At 36.4% G+C, this 23,282-nt stretch overlaps 1 protein-coding gene across 13 annotated transcripts in view; it reads left to right on the top strand.

Annotated features, from left to right (window-relative positions):
- Positions 1 to 15,627, top strand: part of ADGRL2 (adhesion G protein-coupled receptor L2) — a 372,405-nt gene extending 356,778 nt beyond the window's left edge. For 10 of the 13 annotated variants that reach the window (XM_069094616.1, XM_069094613.1, XM_069094615.1 and 7 more), the window contains 5 exons: positions 1,237 to 1,328; positions 3,237 to 3,405; positions 6,501 to 6,629; positions 7,123 to 7,219; positions 13,006 to 15,627. In XM_069094616.1, coding sequence (XP_068950717.1) covers positions 1,237 to 1,328; positions 3,237 to 3,405; positions 6,501 to 6,629; positions 7,123 to 7,219; positions 13,006 to 13,760 — 1,242 coding nt within the window. In that variant the 3' untranslated portion in view covers positions 13,761 to 15,627. Of the gene's footprint in view, positions 1 to 1,236; positions 1,329 to 3,236; positions 3,406 to 6,500; positions 6,630 to 7,122; positions 7,220 to 9,406; positions 9,536 to 9,800; positions 9,883 to 13,005 lie in introns of all 13 variants that reach the window. The other 3 variants (XM_069094623.1, XM_069094624.1, XM_069094625.1) reach the window with 2 other exon arrangements.
- Positions 15,628 to 23,282: the final 7,655 nt, after the last annotated feature.

Genomic DNA, 23,282 nt, shown 5'->3' with positions numbered 1-23,282 from the left:
GAATTATGTTCAGCGTTTCAATGTTAGACTTAGTAGCTTCTACTTGGGAATTGAAGTCTTCATTTCCTAGGTAGGAGGAATCATGTATCAATTGAAAATATCTCTGCCCTCTTATATCAGTTTTTTGTAGCAGCTACCAGCAAGGCCTGAAAAGTCACCCAACTTCTTTTCTTTATGAAATGGTGAATAATATTTGCATCCCCCAGTTTGCATAGTCATGCTTAGCATAATACCACTTGGTAAACATTAAAGTGCTATGTAAAGCTTTTTAAGGTTTACAGAGGACTTTTCCAAAAGAAAAGAAAAGAGATGTTCCCTCACTTTTCTGTCCAGACTTTTTCCTCACCCTCATTCACCTCTGAGAATCCCTAGCCCCATTCAAAACTCAACCCAAGTGCCACTTTCGACTTTGAAGCCTTGCCTCACTTGTCCAGCAATTAGCCTCACTGATCCTAATTAAATTATCTTGTATGTATTTGGTGTATAATTTGTATTATATGTGTACATGTAAATATAATCAAATCTTAGTTTCTCTGGGACAAGGATCAATTCACTTTTTCTTTGAATCGGGTCCTAACATAATACTTGGCGCTGCTGTAGGTGCTTAATAAACTAGATTGGTTTGTTGAATTGAATTATTCTCAATGTTCTTGTGTGTAGGATTTTTATTTTTCTTGGTGTGAAGAACAGCTTTCTGAAAAAGTAGGTGGTCAATGGCTTAATGAATAGTTGTTGAATTGAAACAATATATGAAATAGTTTTATATGTTATAATATGTAATGTATTATTATATCACATATACAAATGCATGTATGCTGGGCTACATGACCATCTGGCTTATTCAATGTGTGTTTGTGTTTACATATGTACCTATATGTATATGTGTCTAATTATACACACACATATGCGTGTGTATGTATAGTGGACCGTTCCACTTGGGATAGGATAATAAGCTCATTAAGGGTCGTTTTTTGAGGGGGGTTTTTTTTTTTGGTCTTTGTAATAAGTGCTGCTTAATTAATTGACATGTGCAGTTCATTTATTGTAATGCTCACAGATTCATTACAATACAAGTGCTATACAATCGAACCAGTCGTATCCTAACTGTATCTGGTATATTTGATCTCCGCACTTGCTTCGCTTCATCCGACCCCCCCTAAACATATCTGCCAGATCTTCATTATTCAGCCCCTCAATTTGGAATAGACTTAATTTCATTCTTATCTGTTTTGACAGCTGAATCTTATCTTCTTGGTGATCACTTTGTGCAAAATGGTGAAGCATTCCAACACTTTGAAACCCGACTCTAGCAGGTTGGAAAACATTAAGTAAGTGTTCTGTGTTTAAGTTGGAATACAAATGATAAACTCATGATGACTGGAGGAAGTGATCCAGCACTAGGAACATGGAACTTTGTCTCCTAAAAAACAATAGATGTGAATAAGACTCAAAACCTTATGGGTCTGCTTGGGTTACACTGTTGCCTTGTCACAGGCATTGGTCAAAATTAGATAACGATTCTCTACCTTGAGTTAGAGCCAAGAGGAAAAAAACATTTTTTTTCCAGTGGCTCCATGGAAATTCCATAGCACTGTGGTAATTTCATTTGCATTTAAAATGCAGTTCAAAATGATGTTCCTGTTTGCATGGCTGATATGATTATGTAGAGTTTGTTTTGTTAAATGACTTTTTGATTTAAGGATTCTAAGCAGTTTCCCCTCCTAATCCTGTTCTCCTAAGAGAATTGACTCTATTACTATTGTTAACTTGAAGATTATCTGTTGTTTTCATGCTAATTAAACAAATGTTTACTTTATCTCAATGCTGAATTAAAAAAAGCAGCAATATCCCTCTCAAAGAGAAGGGGGGGAACAGTATTATATAATTAACAAGAAATTGATAGCTGTTGCTTCATTAAATCATCTTATAGAAGCATTTGAAGAATATTATTTCAAATGGGAGGCTTTTTTATTTAAAGTCTGTGCAGGTATAACTCAAGTTGAATATCAGGGTTATGGAAAAGACTCATTTTTTAAAAATGTGTGTGTGTGTTTTTTTTAATGGCAGATCTATAGTAAGGGTAACATTTAAAACTTAGACGTCTCAGATAGGTTAGTATCAGCTTCATTGCATGTTGCATGGTAAGAGAGAGAGCTAATCTTTAGCATCTCTCTCTTTTCTTCCTTTTCCTCTTTCTGTCTTCTCATCCACACCAGTAATTACCGTGTTTGTGATGGCTACTATAATACGGACTTACCTGGGTAAGGTAGAACCCTACATTAACAAATTTATGGCATGAATTATATTTTTGCAAACTCGGTCAATATCATGAATTACCCTTAATTTAATAATTAGTTTGGAAATAATCTAATTTGCTGTAGTATTTTTTAACTATTATATGCCTTTATTTTTTTAAACTGCTTGCCTCTGCATTTTGAATTTCTTAATTTGACTGATTTATATAAATATATAAATGCTTTCTTATTAATTTCTATTTCAATTCTGTCTAATAATTTTGTTTCTCTTTTCTGCTTATAATGCTTTCTAGCTATGAAGATAATAAGCCATTTATCAAGTAAGATCATTAGTTAGCAATGGAATGCACTGACTTAAAATTCCCCTCATTCCGTCCTGTTCTCTATAATTCCTTTCTCCTTAAATTTTTCATGATGAAATCTCTCTAAAATATTTTATTTTGTGGTCGTACTCATTTTTTTCTTTTGGTCACATTTCAGCCAGGCTTCCTCATGCTGTAGATCTAAACTCTAGGTTCACTCAAGCTTAGTGGATCAGAGTCCCCCAGTTTAGACGCTAGGCCTTTATCTGCCATATAACCTCTCTCTGTCCGTGTTACATTATTCAGTGTCCTCTGAAAGCACTACAGAGAAAACATACAGGGCTAAGTGAAATCAAAGAATTCTCCATTTCCTTTTACTAAAGTTGTATTAAAAACAAAATTAGGTCATTTGGGGGTTGTTTTACACCTTTGTGTTTAAAATACTTTTGACATCTTGTTCATTCTGGAAATTATGAAAAAGCCAAAACTGCTGATGCGGCTCTCACGGGAGGCTGAAGTTCCTAATCACTGAAAGGTTAAAGCCAAAGACTTGTTGAATTTGAATGTGAACATAGAGAAAGTCAACTGCAACTACTGAAGTTAACGTAAATATTCATATGTGCACCCAGGTGTTTGCCACCAAGCCTGTTTGAAAAAAAAATCCATTCTCTTTTTTCAGGTCCTGGGTCCTTGGTGCTTTTGCCCTTCTGTGTCTTCTTGGCCTCACCTGGTCCTTTGGGCTGCTTTTCATCAATGAGGAGACCGTTGTGATGGCTTATCTCTTCACTGTGTTTAATGCCTTCCAAGGAGTGTTCATTTTCATCTTTCATTGTGCCCTTCAGAAGAAAGTAAGTGATGGGAAAATGCAGAAGGTTCTCATTCTGTTATGGTAGGGAAGGAGTAGATAAGTGAGATAAAATTTAAGTTAAAGAATAATAACATTTGTGAACTAGAATATTTTCCGCACATTTTGTTATGGTTAAAAGTACATAAATATTTGGGAAATTTAAGTGTCTTTACACGTAAAATAACCTTATGAACCAAGAAATGTTGAAGACAAATGTCAGCCTGAAGTACATGAACTTGTTTAGTTTCAATATTTTGTCAACTGTTTCAACATAATTGGTTTTCTTTGAAAATTCATAGATTTTATATGTTTAAAGATATTCTAAGAAAGATTTGGAGGACTTTACTAGCCTGCCAAAGGGGTCTGTGACATAACAAAGGTCAAAAACCCTTACTTGATGGGAATCACAGAAAGAAAAGGCTGTACTGTTGTAGACGGGGGTGATTCAGACACCCCGAAGAGAAAGCCAAGGAAGAAGGGAACTGCAGCAAAGACACCACCAGTTTAAAAGCACCTAAAGTGCAAATCAAGTTATTACTTAGTGGTATCTCTTGACTACTTTGTACAGTCCCAGAAAACCAATGGTATCCTACTTCTTTACATCTTGTTTTGTGCTGATTTCTTGTTAAGTGGAGTCAGCAAAAATGATTCCAAAATGTAGTCAAGGGTGAAAAACCTTAATCTATGGCGACGAGATGTAAACCTGTAAGAATAGCCAAGCTGTTATTTAAGGTTTAAAAGTTTCCCTGCCTCTCCCTGGCTATCACCCTGTCCCTTTCTGCATAACTAATGCAGTCTTTTTATTCTGTTATTACTAGTTGGTCACTAAATTGAACAGAGAAATAGAATTGTGAAAGTGAAAACTATTATGTTTTCAGTCCTGACAAGATGATAGTGTTGTTACTTCCATCAGTTTTGAACAAGCTATAATTTAGAGCTAATGACAGTGGAATGTGCAATGCTGACAGATAATGTTATCTTCACAACAATATAGGCATTAGGCAAAACCAACCTTGGAGGTTATTATTTGGGCAAAATACCATTGTGGTTGCTATTGTCCTGGTTATAAAGCAGTTCTGAGCAGTTAATACCTATTAATGCTCAGAAATTCTTCTTGAGGTGTCCTAGGTGACAAAATGACAAAACTAAGCCTTTATGTTTTCCACAAGTTTAGCCTTGGCATAATAACTTTGGTTTTTAAGAGCTTTCTCTCATAATCAGAGACTGAAATCTATGGCATGTCTTCTTGTAGCCCCAACTCTTCTTTTGTGCCAGAACTCTTTTGTTCATGTGCATAGTGCAAGACCTGACAGGAAACTCCATTTCTGCTTCATGGAACCCTTCTTTTGCTGTTCTTTGGTACCAATAAGGATGGTGCCATAGCTTTGTTGATACAATGCTTTATATGATTTTCAAAGAAAAATTTGAGAGATAGATAAACAAAACTTATCAATGCCTACCATATTTTTGGAACATTATTCCTGTAATCTGTTAAAAAATTTATCCATAAGTCTTTTTTTTTTCTTCTTAATTTCAACACTTGTGCAAGGATGGTTTCTTATAAATCTGCTATAAAGTGACTCTCTGAGACTCATAGTTGTTATTACTTCTATGATTTGAAATCAAACTTCAATATTATTGGTAATAATAAGTATAATTAAGTGTAACTAAGAGGTCACTACTTTAATGATATTTCTCCATGAGGTTTTAAGTGACAATGTTGAAAGTTTTAGAAGTGGTGAATGAGCGTAGCCTTGTGAAAAAAAGGAGTGGTGGGTTTTTTTGTTTGTTTGTTTTTTTGCTTTTGTTTTGTTTTGTTTTGTTTTTACATCTTGTTAACTTACTTCATGTGCCTTCTTTATTCGGTCACTCAAAAAACAACTATTAAGAACTTTTTTTTGTCCTCTGCTTGGAAGTCATACTCTTTATTTAGTGCTGAAATATTTGACTCCTCAAAACGAGTTCTGATTTACTATGCCACATGCATTCAGGTGCTATGTTGGCAGTGCTTTCTCTTTGAATACCTATCCCACAGTTCTAGATGTGGCAACTTAAATCACCAGTGGTTATAGACTTTTCTTAATAAAGTTTAGCATAAACTTCACTGCAGCCTAATGACTTTCTGATCAGTTCATTCATTGGGACTTTAGAGGAGGAGACAGATTATATGGTAACTCCCTTTAGGATGGATATTTACATTGCATTAGTAGTTTTGTTGTTGTTGTGAGCTAATGAGGAAAATGGACATCTTCACATTTCTACACTAAATGTTAAAGCAGGTAATGTCAAAAAGTGAAGAAAGCATTCCAGTCAAATTAGTGGCAAATATACCAAAGCATGTGCCATCTTTATTCTTTCCAGAGTAGTTTTGTTATTAAAAAGAGAGGTTTACCTGAAAAACTCTGCCAATGCACAAGGTATAGAGCACAGAGATTTATTTGTTGTCCCTGAAGTGGGAGAATCTAAAGATTGTGAAGTTTTAACTGGTTGACTTAATGTATCTGAAAAAGGGAGACCCTAAGTTTGAATTTCATTCATCCTAGAGAGTTTTCTTAGCATGTAATAAATAACAAATAATTAGGTAAACTTGATAGTAAGGTCAACTTTTGCAAAGAAATTTTTTAAAGACAGTAATAACTCAATTAGTAAATGGAGCTGTTGATTGTTTATTAGGTTGGCTGGTATTGAGGCTAAATTAGCATGTTGAATATAGTTAATTTTCTTGACAGATGTATATTTTCCTAAAGTGGTTTTCTATACTCTATCATCTTGTAGAAAATGAAATGTATTTTGTATTTAACTATATATTAAATATATGTATGTATTGTCTCCCCATTATGATGTAAGCTCCTTGAGGAAATGCACTCTTTTTAAAGATTAACTCTATCTTGTTTATATCTAGTTTTTGCATGTTATCTCCCCAGTTAGAATGTGATCTCCTTGAGGGCAAGGACTGGTTTTTTTTTTTTTATTTGTTTTTGTTTTGTTTTGTTTTTCATTTACTTTTATCCCTGTGCCTAACACATAGTAAATATTTAGTAGATGTTTATTGACCTACTGACACTTAGATCAATTTTACCATTTATTCAAACGCAGGTGCGCAAGGAATATGGCAAGTGCTTTCGACATTCATATTGCTGTGGTGGGCTACCAACTGAGAGTCCCCACAGTTCAGTGAAGGCATCAACCACGAGAACTAGCGCCCGATATTCCTCTGGCACACAGGTAACAAAGAGTTTGACAGCATCTTTTAATTAACCTTATTTATAGAAAGCCTACTGAGACATGTTCTGTTCAGATGCACTAATTGTCTTCTCGTTATAATGATCTAGATGGCAAATACTTGGTGTTTTTCCCCCTTACGTTTTGGTTGTATGTACATTTTAAATATTTCTTTAAGGTTTTCGTTTTAAAAAATTTTTTCCTTATGCCAGTACCAATTTCCTGTTTTTATGACAATAGGTTATGACAAAGAAACTGCAGTGTCTTTTATCCATTTGAAAATCAGGAGCTTGATTTCCTCACAACATATAAGCACATACCTTCTTAAATTTGAACTCAGAAGCAACATAGATGTTTAACAGTGGCAACAGATAACCCCCAAAGGATCAGGATGAGGGAAAAACCAGTGTGTGTTCCTAGTGGGGCTGCTCTCAAGCAAACAGTCTGCATGGAACCTAAAGTATAACGTCTCTGTCTTCTTCCTTTACATCCACAGAGTCGTATAAGAAGGATGTGGAATGACACTGTGAGAAAACAGTCAGAATCTTCCTTTATCTCAGGTGACATCAATAGCACTTCAACGCTTAATCAAGGTCAGTTACTAGGAACGGTTTTGATTTGAGGATAGTGCAATTTTGTAGTATTTGTCAGTTTAAAAGAATCTCGTCTTGGAGGAAACTTGTAAACAATATTTTTTTTTTATCTGAAGACAGCAATTTTCATGTTTCATAAGAAGATGTAAAAATCCTGTTCAGTCAACTTATCTCACTACTTGTGCTTCATTTATCCCATTTGATGGAAAGCACACTTAAATAACTTCCATCAATAATTTAAATCGGAAGCAAGAGCATGATTCCTGACTGTTAAAAACATATTAATGAGACCAATGCCGAAACAAATAAATCATTGAGAACAGAAGCTCGAATGACGTTTTCCCAGTGAAATCAAATTGACATCCTCTCTAACCAAGAGACATTTATAAAAGTTTTTCTCCTAAAATATTGATGTAATTAACATAATTACTACTCCCACTAAACAATGTCAGCTTTTACAACGACAATTCTAATTAGTGAAGTTCTTAGTATTTGAACATTTCTTTCAAAAACCAAACCTTAAATGTTAACAACAGAGCTGCAGTAAATCCTGCCTGATATGGGATAAAATTAAAATACATGAGATAATACATGAAAATAGTTTTTTTTTTCTGTTTGAGTTGGTCTTTCTGCATTTGTCTAGATTGCAACTTTAGGAAATTATGGCATAAATCAATCTAATTGTTACTTAAATTAAGCCACTATCAAATAAGATTAGCATAATCTGTCAATAAAGGAATTCTCTGCTGAACTCTTAAACATTTCTCCTATCTAGAAGAAAATAACTCCAGTAGGATAAAAGCATAAATATTTAAAATATAATATCTTTTTTGTTTTTGCCTGAATAAAAGCCTAATAAATTTAAATTTAGCCTGAAAATTCAGGTGACATTTTCACTCTCTTTGGACGTGTAAAATATCCAGGTAATACCAATTTTGCTGCAATACAGTGCAGCTGAAAACAACCTAAGTTGTATTTTATCTTAATGAGGTGCCCAAACTAATGTATTCAAGAAAGGGCATGAATATAATTTTTGTCACTATTCTGTCAAGTCTTTCCATTAATCTTTGGGGGAGGGGGCAAGGGGAGGGTGAAGGGATAGGCATACCTTGAGCACTAAGGCCAACAGGAAGTCAGTTGTGGTTTTAAGCTAAGCTAGCCATGTTAAAATCATGTGTCAGAAAGTACTTGAAGGTTTGTAAATTGTGAGTGAAAATGAATAGGATGTATATTTGTTACGCTTGTTAATGTTTAATCAGTCGAAGTAGCTATCTTAAAGAGAATGAGATATTCACATATTTATTTTTGAAAAAAATGTCAGCATGAGCCTCCTAGCCTGATTGCGTATATGGGAATGGTCTAATCCATCCAAATAGAAGCGCATTGAAGTTCATTTCTCTGCATGTGTGCTTGGGCTTGTACTAAGAGAGGCTTATTGCAGAGTATGTCCTTCCCTCTAGTGTTGGTAAAAGTTGGTTTCCTCTTCCCTTTTGCCTGAATTTGTATTAACACAGATGTTTTCATAAGGGATAAACCCCACACCTGTAAATTCATAAAGTTTGAAATTCCCTGTTCAGGGCCCTCAGTGGTAAAAGTTTTTAATATGAAGCAGAAACATCTTGAAACATGGCATTGATCCCTCTGCATTCAGTTCCCATTCTTGTTTATCTGGGGCTTTGTATAAATTAGTAAATGTCATTTTTCACAGGTGTTTACTTTGGGGATTTAGAAAGCACCTGTGGATTGCCAACAAAGCGACCCTCTCCCTTTCTCCTTCAAATTGCTAGTTCAAATACAATCAGGAAGTCCCTGAAGAATGGCAGTTGACAACTTAACCCACAGAGATGTGGTGCAGTATATACACCACACTTTGAGTTAGCAAGGCCAGGCCTGGGTTCAAGACCCACTTCTTACACTTACTTGATTTTTTTACCATAAGCAAATCACTTAAAACTATTTCAATTCTGTTTCTTCAACCATTCAATGAGGACCCAAATGCCTCTAGAACCTATCCCTGGGGTTATTAAATGAGCTAATGTGTGTGAAGCGCTTTACCAACTTCAAAGCGCTATATAAATAAATGTTGGTTGTTATTTATTAATACAGAAAAATGCTTTAATGAAGCCGTCTGGCCAAAATAAGAAAACTGATGGTTTGTTGTTGTTTTTTTCTGTTTCTTTGCTTTAGGGATGACTGGCAATTACCTACTAACAAACCCTCTTCTTCGACCCCACGGCACTAACAATCCCTATAACACATTGCTCGCTGAAACAGTTGTATGTAATGCCCCTTCTGCTCCTGTATTTAACTCACCAGGTGTGCTTATACTTACTGAATAAAACTAGTTGATTTTTCTTTTTTTTTTTTTTTGCACCTAAACAAACACTTCCTTTCTTGCTATTTTCCCCCCTTTCCGAGATAGAAACTCAAGTTTTCATATCCTTAGAATGCATTCTGAATTTTTCAGTCTTAAGAAACATTATGGTATTTGCCTGTGCCAGGCTTCTAAAACTGCACTATATTATAGTAATGCCTGAGTCATAGGAATATTTACCAATCCTTATCCATGTTTTTAACACAGGTGGCATAAATCTTAATATACTATTACAGGACTGACATCACATGGTCCGAGAGCCCATCTTCAAGATATATATCACTTAGAGGTATCATGTCTATGTAATATAAGGTTCAGTTGACTCTAAAGCTTGCTGAGAAAAATCTGCTTATGGAGCTGAGTAGATGATTAAGGCAATTTGGATGCCAAGGTGTGGGAAACCACATCCGGCATTGAGGATAAACAAAACTATAGTATAGTGCAGCTTTATGTTAGTTTTCTTGTTGCTGTTTTGTTGATGTTGATGTTATTGTTGTTTTCCTTAGGAAAACTTTTGGGGTTTTTTGCTGAAAGTTAATATTAGAATAGTTTAGATGTGCTTGGGGTGGAGGTGGTGGGGATGTCACTAACTCACTTTCTATTATTACTGTATTTTCCAGTGATTGCTTTTTTCTAACTTGCAGAATAAGCCGTAACTTTAATGTATGTTTAGTCAGGCTTTTGTTGGAAGTTACGACATAATTGCCACTAGTATGATGTAATCTTGATTGAAGCCTATATTTGCGGGTGTAGAAAACACAAAACTTTGTTTCCGTTTTTCTTTCAAATCGCTTTTTAACTTAACTGCAGTTTCTATTTTCATTCTCTTGTTTTCTTACTTTTCCTTACGCTTTCCTCTAGCAACCTACAGAGAGACAAGTATGGGAGTAAAACTTAACTTTGCCTATCAAATGTAAATTTTTTCAGCATGATTTTTAATGGGCACAATTAAAACATTACTAGCAGTCATGAAGTAGACTCAGCGGGCAAGTGGTTCACAATTTGCAACTAAAAATGATCCCAAATTCAAACAGTACTACTGTACTGTATTGCCTTTTTCTTAATAATAAAAGGTCTGTAGCAAATGCTGATGATAATTGAGGATATTCAATGCTGAAATAATTTGCTGCTTAAAACTGAAGTACCGCCAAGCAAAAAATGCTTAATAATTTACTTATCATTTCTACATTCCCACAGTAATCTTGCTACAGGCTATGGAAAAGACTTCAAGTGAATTACCTGAACTCGGGCAGAAAATGTTGCCTCTTCAAAACCAGTCAAAATGTGCTTAAATCTGCAGTATATCATAGAAAACACCTCCTGTATGATCCCGTTTAACAGTATATCTGTTTAGTAGAGATGAAAAGAGAAAAAATTTGAAAAGAAAAGACCTCCCTAGAGGAAATGAATACTTAGCATGTGGTCCATGTGTCACTCTTCCTTTACGAATGCCACATGTCTTGATATTAGTAAATCTTTTTAGGAAAAATTAATTGAAAGGATATGTGAAATTTCAGAACTATGAAAATCTCCTAATCAAAACTAAAAATGGGCAGTTTGGCTGCCTGCTCTCACCTTGTTTGATTTATTATATGTGGATCATGCAATTAATGTAGAATAATTTGCCAATTTTCCTAATGTTAATATTAGGCCAATAGCGTTCCAATTATTTTAAGACCACGAGAAACTTAATCCCTTTTGTCCCCCTGGTCTTCTCTTAACAACAATGGAAAGATCCTTTTGTTTAAAGAAATGTTGAATTTTCTAGGATAATCTGCAGCTTTAAGGGTAGAAAGAGGGCAAAAAAAGAAAATTACCTATTTTTTTTTATCAATTAAATATATTTCTTATACTCCTCCAAGCCTTGCATATAATGCAGCAGCCTCTCACAGTGGTCAGTTTCATTCCAATAACATCACTTCATTTTTTTTTTCCAGACATATATGTAGCCAAGTGATTTTTCTAGGAATTGACATAATAATAACCTAGGTTCCATGGTGCAAACCTTTCAGTTTGTCCCCCCCCCCTGCCCAAAAAAAATATTTTTTTTTGTTTCTTTGCCTGGGAAGCACTGTGATGTCTTAGTTTACATGTTTATGTGTCTGTAGAGAAAAATAAAACTCTTATCCAATAAGAGCATGTTATCATAATTTTTCTTTTTCCCTTTTAAACCTTTTTTCATATCTTCAGCAAACTTACCCAATCTGTCATTCTTTCAGAAGCTAAAGTTAGCCAAGGCTGACACCCTTTTCCCATTCCACAGCTGATATTTATTCTTTGGTTTAATTTCGGTGACCCATACTTACAGAAATTCCTAACATTTCTGCATCTGACCTCCATGCCCATGGTATTGTGGGCCTTACTCTTAATTGCCTTGTGCTGGCTCATTCAGTGCTGTCACTGTGACTGATGCGAACTGCAGGGTTGCAGGCAAACTTTGACCTTTAGAAGCCTGAGGCCATTACTGGTAGAGAGAATATTAGTGCAAAAAAAAAAAATTACATTAAGTGAAAATTTAAAAAAAAAAGGCTGCTTATTGCTGGTAATTTAATTTGCTGAACCCTTGCTCTGACTAAGTTGCTGAGAAGCTTAGAAATTCTTCATCATGTTACAATAAATCATTTTACTTTCTTTTATATATCAGCTACTCTTAGGCCAGATAGCCTGAGCAGACAGACATGATGTGAGTTGTCCAAAGTGAGTCATTCCACCTGCTGTCTATCGTGTTGTTGGATGGTGCTTGTGGGCCCTGGTCCCATTAGTGTGAGAGATGGCTGTCCTTGTTTAACATAAATTCTTTGTATTTGTCCATTTTTTTTCATTCTTTCCTTTATCTCATCTCCAGAAAAAAAAAAAAAAGGAAATGTTAGAAACATCGTTAAAGTAGTTGCTTGCAAGTTATGTGGGTTTATGTTGTACATTTGCCTTTGGTTTTTTTGTATGTGACTTATTCCTTTTTGATTTAGTGTTGTTTAGGACAAATCCTGTCAATTTTATTTTTAGAAACCATGGTGTTGTACTTAAAAACGTAAATGTCACAAAAGAATTGCTTTGCATTACATATGCAAGGGCATGGAGTGAAGAGTTCCTTGGATCTATGAATTGACACAGAAATTTAATAACTGTTGTTTCCCCTGAAATTGATTAATAACTAAGATTGTATTCCATTCCCACCCCCACTTTCCCTGGGAAATCAGTATTATTCCTTAACACCTTTTTCCTATCACATAAGGGGTACAACGTAGGCTTCCAATGGGAAATGCTGGAAAACTTGCCACATCTCAAGCATTGGCTTACAAATATAACTTTGTCCTGAACTACATTAAAAAGTCTTGTACAAAAAAAAAAAAAGACATCACCTAGGAAGGGGGGACATTGTCAGTTAACCCAGAATCTCCTTTTTCTCTTCCAGGACATTCACTGAACAATGCCAGGGATACAAGTGCTATGGATACTCTACCGCTAAATGGTAACTTCAATAACAGCTACTCACTGCGTAACGGGGACTACAGTGAGAGTGTACAAGTTGTAGATTGTGGACTCAGCCTGAATGATACCGCTTTTGAGAAAATGATCATTTCGGAATTAGTGCACAGCAACTTGCGAGGCAGTGGCAAGAATCACAACCTGGAGCGCACGCTCCCCGCCAAGCCCGTGATCGGAGGTAGTAGCAGTGAAGATGACGCTATCGTGGCAGACGCCTCATCTTTAATGCATAGTGACAACCCGGGACTCGAGCTGCACCACCGGGAACTCGAGGCCCCTCTCATTCCTCAACGGACTCACTCCCTTCTGTACCAACCACAGAAGAAAGTGAAGACCGAGGGAACTGACAGCTACGTCTCGCAGCTGACAGCGGACACGGAGGACCACCTACAGTCCCCCAACAGAGACTCTCTTTACACAAGCATGCCCAACCTTAGAGACTCTCCATACCCAGAGAGCAGCCCTGATGTGGAGGAAGACCTCTCTCCCTCCAGGAGGAGTGAGAATGAGGACATTTACTATAAAAGCATGCCAAATCTGGGGGCTGGCCATCAGCTTCAAATGTACTACCAGATCAGCAGGGGAAACAGTGATGGTTATATTATTCCCATTAACAAAGAGGGGTGTATCCCAGAAGGAGATGTTAGGGAAGGACAAATGCAATTAGTAACAAGTCTTTAGTAGTATAGCAAAGAAATTCTAAGGGCCACACACAATTATTTAAAAGAAAAAAAAAGAAAAAAAGACTCAATTGGCCCTGTCCACCTCCCTCCAATCTGCTTGAAGAGACAACCTCTGTTGACCTGTGGTTCTCCAGTGAGAGAGAGATTACTGGACCTTGCAGTTCTGTGAATTTTTATATAACATACAAAAAAATAAAAAAAAAACTTTGTATATACACAGAGTATACTAAAATGAATTATTTGTTACAAAGAAAAGAGATACCAACGAGGTATTTTAAAGATTTCTTCTGCTGCTGAGTTCATAGAAATTGCGAAAGAAGCGAATCAAATCTCCCCCAGCCATTTTACTGCAGCAGTCTGAACTAACTTTGTAAATATGGCTGCACCATTTTTGTAGGCCTGCATTGTATTATATACAAGGCGTAGGCTTTAAAATCCTGTGGGACAAATTTACTGTACCTTACCGTTTCTGATGAGACTTGGAAAAGCAGGAGAGAGATTCTGCATTCACGTGCAGTCCACTGCAAATCTTTCCCATTAAGGCAAAGATTGAAAACATGTCTAACCACTAGCAATCAAGCCACAGGCCTTATTTCATATATTTCCTCAACTGTACAATGAACTGTTCTCATGAGAAAAAAAAATGGCTAAAGAAATTATATTTTGTTCTATTGCTAGGGTAAAATGAAATACATTTGTGTCCAACTGAAATATAATTGTCATTAAAAATAATTTTAAAGAGTTTGGAGAAAATATTGTGAAAAGCTCTTGGTTGCACATATGTTATAAAATGTTTTTCTTACACTTTGTCATAGTAGTATGTTTAAAAAAAAAGACAAGTTCTACTCATTTTCACTTATTTTCCACTGTAAACAGTGTTCTGCTTTGACAAGTTAGTCTTTATTCTTACATTTAAATTTCTTATTGCCAAAAGAACATATTTTATGGGGAGAAATCTCTTTGAAGCCAGTTATGCCATGCCTTGCACAAATTTGGTGAAATCTAGGAAAAAAAAAAGATTGTATGTCATTCCTCTGTTCATTCTTGCACAGGGGGCAGAGAGGGCACTGGACACTTCTTACAAACTTTCTAGTGAACAAAAGGTGCCTGTCCTTTTTTTAAAAAAAGAAAATAAAACATAAATATTACTCTTCCATATTCCTTCTGCCTATATTTAGTAATTAATTTATTTTATGATAAAGTTCTAATGAAATGTAAATGGTTTCAGCAAAATTCCGCTTTTCTTTCCCTTTGTGTAAACCTGTTAATAATGAGCCCGTCACTAATATCCAATGTAAAGTTTAACACCTGTTTGACAGTAAATAAATGTGAATTTTTTCAAGTAGTTAATGTGCATTATTATGTATCATATAGAATTGGCATTAATTAACACACTGGCCCATTAAAAAAAAAAGTCCTTGATTGAATATTACTCTCATTCATGAATTCTCCTATATCATTAAGTGACATGATTTCAGCTGCGTATATGGTATCTAGAAACTAAGGTGTATTTCTGTTCTAGTCGTCACTACAAATGACTCAGATCAGCTCTATTTGGAAAAATTATGAGATGCACGTGCATTTACATAACTGTTGTTTGGTTTTTGTTGTTTTGGTTTTTTTCTTTAAACTGGACTCAACCCCGATACTAAAAAGATGAAAGGTTACAAACTCTACATTTGGCTGCCTGTAATTGTCATTCTTAAAATACAAAATTATCAGCAATGAAGAAGAGGAATTCTTAAAACAAACTTTTAAAGTCTCAGCACTCTGTGGGTGCGGTTTTGCTATGATGGAAACAATGTCATTCTCAAGTTCAACAATTATATAATTGAATCTCAGCAATAAAGGTTTTTCCTGACTAACCCTGTGAGCATTTAGACTGAATTCCTCTCAACTAAATGATTCTCTTTAGTCCTTCCACTAACTTAGGAAACCAATTATATCTGTACAGGATCTGCCTTAGGCATTTAAAAAGAGTATTAGAAGGTGAGAGGCAATGTGGCATATTAGCTAGCAAATTGGTTGGGAGTGAGCAAGACTTGAGTTCAAGTACTGCCTTTGACACATACTCATTGATACTGGACCAATCCCAACCTCTCAGAACCCCATGCAACTTTTTACAACTGTAAAATGCATTACAATTCCCCATCTACACTACTGGAGTTAGTTTCATAACAGAATTCTCTATACCATTGAAATAAAAGTTCTACCCCCCATACACAGACCTATTCTGAAAATGAAAGAATGTGAAATAGGTACATATGCATATATATCTCTCTCTCTCTCTATATATATATCTACATGTGGATATATCTTGGTAGGCATTCATATATGCTGGAATATTTTAAATGAGTATATTAAATATTAAGATAGAATTAATTTTATAAAAAGGGAAATGGTGCTATTGTTAATTATATCAATGCCTCAAAAGAATTAGAGACAAAAAAAATCTGAAGAATCATTTCATATTTAGTGTTCATGTTTAGATTTAATGGAATTTCCTTTTCCCAAAACAATGAGTATTTTTTTTTCCTATGTCAGTTTCATTTGTAGATTTCCTGCTGTGTTTTTTTTTTTTAATAGTTAACAGAGGTCATGTAATTACATGGTCAAACATTTTTATTCTTTTAAAATGTGTTTTGTTTTTCTCTTACTTTCATAGCCTGGAGCTATCACAGTGTCATACTGTTTTCCATCAGCTCTCTAAAGCTAACCGGGGTTAAACTGGGTTAGTAATAAATTAGAAAAAAAAAATTTGCAAGAAGCAGTTTTGATTATTCAGTCTACAAGATGTTCCTCCTACCCCCCCCACCCCCAATTTAGTTCAGAATGTGTCGTGAAAAGTTACTAAACAACTTAATTTTGCTACCTTTTAGATGGAATTTAGTACTGCCTGTAAGAATAAAAATAATAATTCACATTTAAATGCGTTAAGGTATACAGCCACTTTCTTCAAAATGTCCCTGAAGCCTGTAGTCACTAAAGACACCCTGGTGTAAAATGGTAGCAAAAAGAAAAACAAAATCTGTACGTTTTAATCATAGCAAGCAAGAACATTATCCACATTTATAAAAGTTTTGGGAGATCAGCATAGAGACCCCTTGAGTAATAGACTATATTAATAAATTTTCTCTCAAGTTTTATCCAAGAAGACCTCCTTAAGCACAAAATTGTTGACATACTGGCTGTTTCATTATTGATTTAATATCAGTTGGCATCCCATTTGCCATCTAGTTATATATATATATATATATATATATATGAAAAGGTAATCATCACATCTTGGAATCAAACTTCCTATTATGTCTGTGATACTCTATAAAATTATATTTATCCAAGGACAGTCAGTGTTGGTGGGAAAACAGTAAGTGTCCTGTTAGTATCTCCATAATTCAACTTAGAAGGCTGTCCTTGTTAAAAGGAGAGGGGGAGGGGGAATTAAGCTTGGTTTATTTTGTACTCTTTGCAAACCTCCCCAGCTTAAAGTGGTTTTTGACCTTTGTATTGTTATTCCCTCTGTTGGATGAAGAAGGGTCTTCATCTAACAAACAGTTGTACACCACATTTGAAAATGTAGAAACTTTTTCTGATGGATTACTTGAATATGTATTGTTAACCCTGATGCTTAGACCAATTGAGTATTATGTACTCCAAATGGAATTGAAAGATAGTTTTCTCTAATGTTATAGTTTTCATAAAACATTGATTGTGTGTCTGTATAGGGCAAAATTGCAATTAAAATATGTAAGGACCAAAACCAGAAAGCTTTTGAACATTGTGAACTCGGCGTCGGAAAGATGGGTTATTTTAGCTGTGGTTTCTGGGCTAATCTAAATGATTCCATCTAGTTTTACAAATGAAAAGCAATTTTTCTTAGGCTACTTTTGATCTTCTCCTTCCCTACTTAAAACTTGTTAACGGTTTTTATATCTAGGAGAAATTCCTTCCTTTTTGGAAGCCTTCTGTTTAACATTTCAGTTGAGCCTGACTTTTTGGTGCAGTTAACTACCTCAGCTTCCAAACCTGCACATTTTCCTCAACTTCCTCAGCTCATGAAAGTCTACCCGTTTTCTTCATTATTAATATGTTTATTATAAAGTCAATGCTCTCTTGATGTTTTATAATTATGACTATTCTAAGAACAAAATAACAAGCTTATCCTGTATCCAAAACATTTCCTTTTTCTGTGATGCCATTGCATTAACCTTTCAGTCCGTCCTTTGGACATTACTGGCATGAGGAGCACAGGTCATCAATCAGACCGGAGAGCCTGATGAAGTCAGTCTGAATGCTTGGCTTTGTGACTGCTTGGAGCCAGCCAGTCAGCAATGAAGTGCCGGGAGTATCCCCAGTAGGAAATACATTGGTCTTGACAGTGTCTCCTTGCATTAGGGCTGGAGAATGAGTGGCCGGGGAAGAAGGGGTGAGTGTGCAGATTATTTTGTGACAGGTCCAATCGTGATGCAGATTGTCTGGTATGAGAATATTTCATGCAGGATCATCATAGTTCTTTCTCAGTGAGGGTGGATGCAAAAATGACATCTACTCCGTGCCCAGCCTCCATGAGCTTGCAGTGTTTATGCATGGCATTCCTTTCTCGGTATCTTGACTCTTGTGCTTATCACTAGTGAATTATTCCAAAAATATTATAGAACTAATGTGAAGTCTTGGAATTTCTCCAAGTTCATTTGAAGGCACTTTGGCCACTTTTTCATGGTCTGAGTTACATCTCTCTGTCATCCTCCATTAATAATCTGCTGCAAGGGCACTGTGTAATTAGGCTAATTAAATGTGCTTGGAGCATTTTTCCCCCTGAATATTGGCCATAGATTGCTCCTCATCTTCTAATAAGACTTCTCTGGGGTCTTCAACCTTTTACTTACAGCATTGCCATTTATCAAGCTTATAGTTTTAAAGAAACATGAAGCCTGAGAGCTAGAAGGAAATTCCAAAGATCAGCTAGTCCAGGGCTCTCATTTTAAAAAAGATGAGATAGAGACTCAGAAAAGTGAAGGGATTTACCCAACATCATCTATTTGGCTACAACTAGAATCCAATTGTCCTGCTGCCTGGTCCTCCATAGAGGACCTGCATTCAATGAGGGCAGGGACTGTTTCAATTTGACTTTGTTTACCTCGTGCTAGCTCAACATTGAAAAATATTTGTTGAATTAAATTGAACTTTTCACCAACATTGAACTATATTGATGATTTGTGGCTGGTGTAATTTTTCAGTGTGATCTAGAGGGGAAAGACTTTGGTTTTTTGTATCCCCATTGTACAGCACAGCATGGCACACAATGGGTACTCAGTAAATGTTGCCTTAGTGATCGATAGGTTTCAGTACCTTCCGTCAGATAGCACCATCAACTTTTGGTGGTTGAATGTTGCTTAAAATTAAGAAAATGAAATCAAAGGAGGGATTTTTTTGTGAACTTAAATGTCTTTCCATTAATAACTGATGAAATGAAGTAAGAGATTGAGCACAAGTCATAAACCTGTGCAGTCTTACTTAGATTTCCAGTTTAATAATGCCATTGGAGTTAATTATTGTGTAACATAGGTTATGTGAGAATTTTATATATCCATATCCATGTATCTATAGATATTGAAGCCTTGAAGCCTGAGTGAGATTCATATCTATATCTATATCTGGGTGAATCTCACTGAAGCCTCAAGGATGAAATCACAGAATGTTAAAGCTGAAAGAGATCATTAAAATCACCTACTTCAACCCTCTGGTTTTACAGATGATAAAACTGAGAGGTGAAGTCCTATTTAAGATGAAGGGAATGTGGGGATTCACCATCAGAAAACAGCATTTGTTTTTGCAAAAAAACAAAATTGCAAAACCTCAATATTCCCCTGGTGCATGTATTTTAACTTCTGCCCTGTAGTCATACAGATAGCAAGTGGCATACTTGGGGAATGAAGCTTGATATTTGGACTCATAACAACCAGTTTATTTTATTTCATCATATGTACTGCCTTTATACCCTGCAAACCAAGCCATGCAGTGTCAGCACAGATTAAAGGCATGGTCAGGAATGAGCCATTTCTAATGGGTCTTCTGAAATGTCTCACCAAAGGAAAGGATGATCTATTGATAATGGCTTCCATTGAGATAGAACATGAAAGAGTGACTGGATAAAGTGCTCAATTTTAAATCTGGAACACCTGAGTTTAAATTCGACCTCAGAGCAAGTTATGTGGCCCTGAACAGACCCTTCCCACTCCAATCCACCCACCACTCAGCTGGGAAAGTGATTTTTTAAAGGGTGGGTCTGATAATGCCACCCTCTACTGAGCTCCAGGGGCTCATCATTTGCAGGATTAAATATAAGATGCTCTTTTGGGCATCTAAAGTTCTTTATGACCCAGCTTCTTCCTACTTTTTCAGTCTTCTTACCTTTTAGTCCTATGCACATATCCTGTGATCCCACAACACTGGTCTTGCTGTTCCTTAAACGTGACCCAATGCTGCATTGTATCAGCTGTCTCCCATCTCTACCTTTTAGTTTTCCTGGCTTCCTTCCAGTCTCAGCTCAAATGTTATCTTCTGGAGGACACCGTTCCTCGTCTGACCTATTCCCTTCCTCACCTAGTGCCTTCCCCTATCAGAGTACCTTCCATATATTCCAAATACCTAGTTACTTCTATATCTATAGGAGTTGAAAGCACCTTGAGGAGAGGGATTTATCTGTCGTGATGGTCATTTATTTGTTGTGCCTGGACTTAATTACTGATAAATTGGTTGAAGTAACTTCCTTGAGTCTCAGTTTCCACATCTGTTAAATTGGTATAATGATAGCACTTCACAATGTTATTGTGGAGATCAAATGAGATCCGGTAAAGGAAGTGCTTTCCAAACCATAAAGCTCTATATGTGTCAGTAATTAACTTGGTGCTTTTTAGATGTTGCAGGTTTCTTGACCTGAATCCAAGAGGTAACTATAACTGTAATCTTTGGGCATTGGATCAGAATGCTGATCATCTCCTAGGACATTATCCATGGCTTCCCTGTCACCATGGGTTTTCTAAAAGCAGATTAGATAAAGGATTCCTAGTATCCGAGATAATTAAAATTGCTGCCTGATTCTTGTAGGTGTCTCAGCTCAGTTACATCGTTTACCCTTATATCCTCCAATCTTAACTTCTGTGGGCCTTAATTTTCTCTTCTGTAAAAAGGGTTTGTTCAAGGTGGTCCATGAGGTCTCTTCCAGTTCCAATTCCTTTTTTAAAATTTTTGCTTTTTGGAGGGGGTAAGGCAGGGCATTTGGGGTGACTTTCCCAAGGTCACACAGCTAGTGAGTGTTTAGTGTCTGAGGTCAGATTTGAACTCAGGTCCTCCTGACTCCAGGGCAGATGCTTTATACACTGTGCTACCTAGTCGACCTGCCCCCCCCCAGTTCCAATTCTTAATCATCATAACATTCCATGTGAGAAATAGATAACTTCTCCCATAACCCATATTCTCATCCTTTCTTGAGAGTTGAAGCAAAGGAAATTTTTACAAGTCCTAGATCTAGAATGGAAAATCAGGACAAATGAACCCATGGTACGTTACATACATATACAGATATTTTGTCTTTCCTAATAGAATGTAAAATCCTTGAGATCAGTAAGTTTCATTTTTCTTTTTCCTTCCTTCCTTCCTTCCTTCCTTCCTTCCTTCCTTCCTTCCTTCCTTCCTTCCTTCCTTCCTTCCTTCCTTCCTTCCTTCCTTCCTTCCTTCCTTCCTTCCTTCCTTCCTTCTTTCTTTCCTTCCTTCCTTCCTCCCTCCCTCCCTTCCTTCCTTCTTCCCTCCCTCCCTCTCTCTCCCTCTCCCAACTTTGTATTTGCTAGTGAGGACAAAGGGGAGATCTAGACAATATGATGTAGAAAAATTTGAGAAAGGAAGAAAGGCACTTTTGGGTGGGGAGATTGGAGTAGGTAACATGGAAGAGGTGATGTCTGATCTGACCTTTGAATGAAACTAATGATCCTGAAAGTCAAAGAAAAGGAAGGAGTGCATTCCAGGCACCTGGGTAGCTTGGGTAAATACATTAGAGGCAAGAAAGGGAATGCTGAGTTGGGGGTGGGGGGCAGCTACTAGTCTGGTTTGTCTGGAACATTGTGTGAAGGGGAATGTTGTGAAATAAGATTGGAAAAGGAGATTGAAACCAGATTGTGTAGTGTCTTAAATGCTAAGCTGCACATTTGTATTTTATCCTAGAGGCAATAAGGGAACCACTAAAGGTCTGGGAGGCTAAGGAGTGACGTGATCATACTTGTGCTTAGGAAAATTATTTTGACAACCACGTAACGGATGAATTGTGGAGCATAGATACTGGAGTCAGTAAAACCAATTAGAAGCATAACTTAAAAATTCAGGTGAAGGGTGATGAGAACTTGAACTCATATGAACTCACCTGAAGCCCAGGTGTGTGGTGGCAGCATGACAGAGAGAAAAAGAAAAAAATCAGTTGCTTGAAATATTGTTAAGGAAGATTGTACAGGAGTTTACATCTGATTTGTTCTAGGGGCTCAGGGGAATGGATAGGGGAAAAGACAGACTCAAAGACAACTCCAAGGTTTTAAGCCAAAGAAACAGAGGATGGTAGTAAAGGCAACAGAAATATGGAAAAAGAGGATAAGTTCAGTTTGGGATGCATTGAGTGTAATGTGTCAGTAAAACATCCAGGTAGAACTGTCCAGAAGGCAGTTGGAGATCAATTGCATCTCCATCAATCAAGCATCTGTTAAACCCCTTCTTTCTGTGGTTCTCCAACTGTGCTAAGTGCTCAGTGGGGACATAAAGACAAAAGCAAAATGGATTCTGCCTTCACTAGATCTTATAAGGTAGCCTCTAATCTTAAAAAGTTTGAGGGTGAAGAACATGCACATATATGAGTATCTATCTATAAGACTACACAAGTCAAATGCAGAATACCTTTAGAGGGGAAGACACTAGAAGAAGGGGGGGATGAGGAAAGGTCTCCCACTTCCAATGACATGTGAACTGAGTCCTGAAGGAAACAAGAGATTCCAGAAGTGAGAGATGAGGGAAAAAAGCATTCTGTATATGGGACAGAGTTAGTGCTAAGGTATGAAGATGGGCGGAAGGAAGGAGATGGAGAATCCATGACTGAAGTCCATACTATACCATAGAGAATATCAAGGAGAGAAAGATAAATGTGGGAAAGATAAGTGGAGGACAGGTTAAGAAGAACCACTTGCATTTATTGCATAGAGAAATAACATGGTCAAACCTATGCTTTACGAAAATCACTTTGGCAGCTGAATGGAGGATACATTGAAGGGCAGAGAGATTTGAGGTAGGGAAACCAACCAATAAGCTACTGCAATAGACTAGGTACAAAGTGAGGGGGGGACATGCCTCGGGGTGTGTGTGACTATTTAAGTAGAGAGAAGAAGGGATGTTATAAAGGAGGAAATGACATTTAATGATGTATTGGATATGGGGGCAAGAGAAAGTGAGGAATGGCATCAAGGTTGTGAGCCTGAATGGAAGAATG

Source organism: Petaurus breviceps, unplaced genomic scaffold, assembly GCF_028583685.1.
Source record: "Petaurus breviceps papuanus isolate PSGF00001 unplaced genomic scaffold, PetGlider_PUasm1.0 220, whole genome shotgun sequence".
Taxonomy (NCBI): domain Eukaryota; kingdom Metazoa; phylum Chordata; class Mammalia; order Diprotodontia; family Petauridae; genus Petaurus; species Petaurus breviceps.
This window is presented reverse-complemented; position numbering and strand designations above follow the sequence as displayed.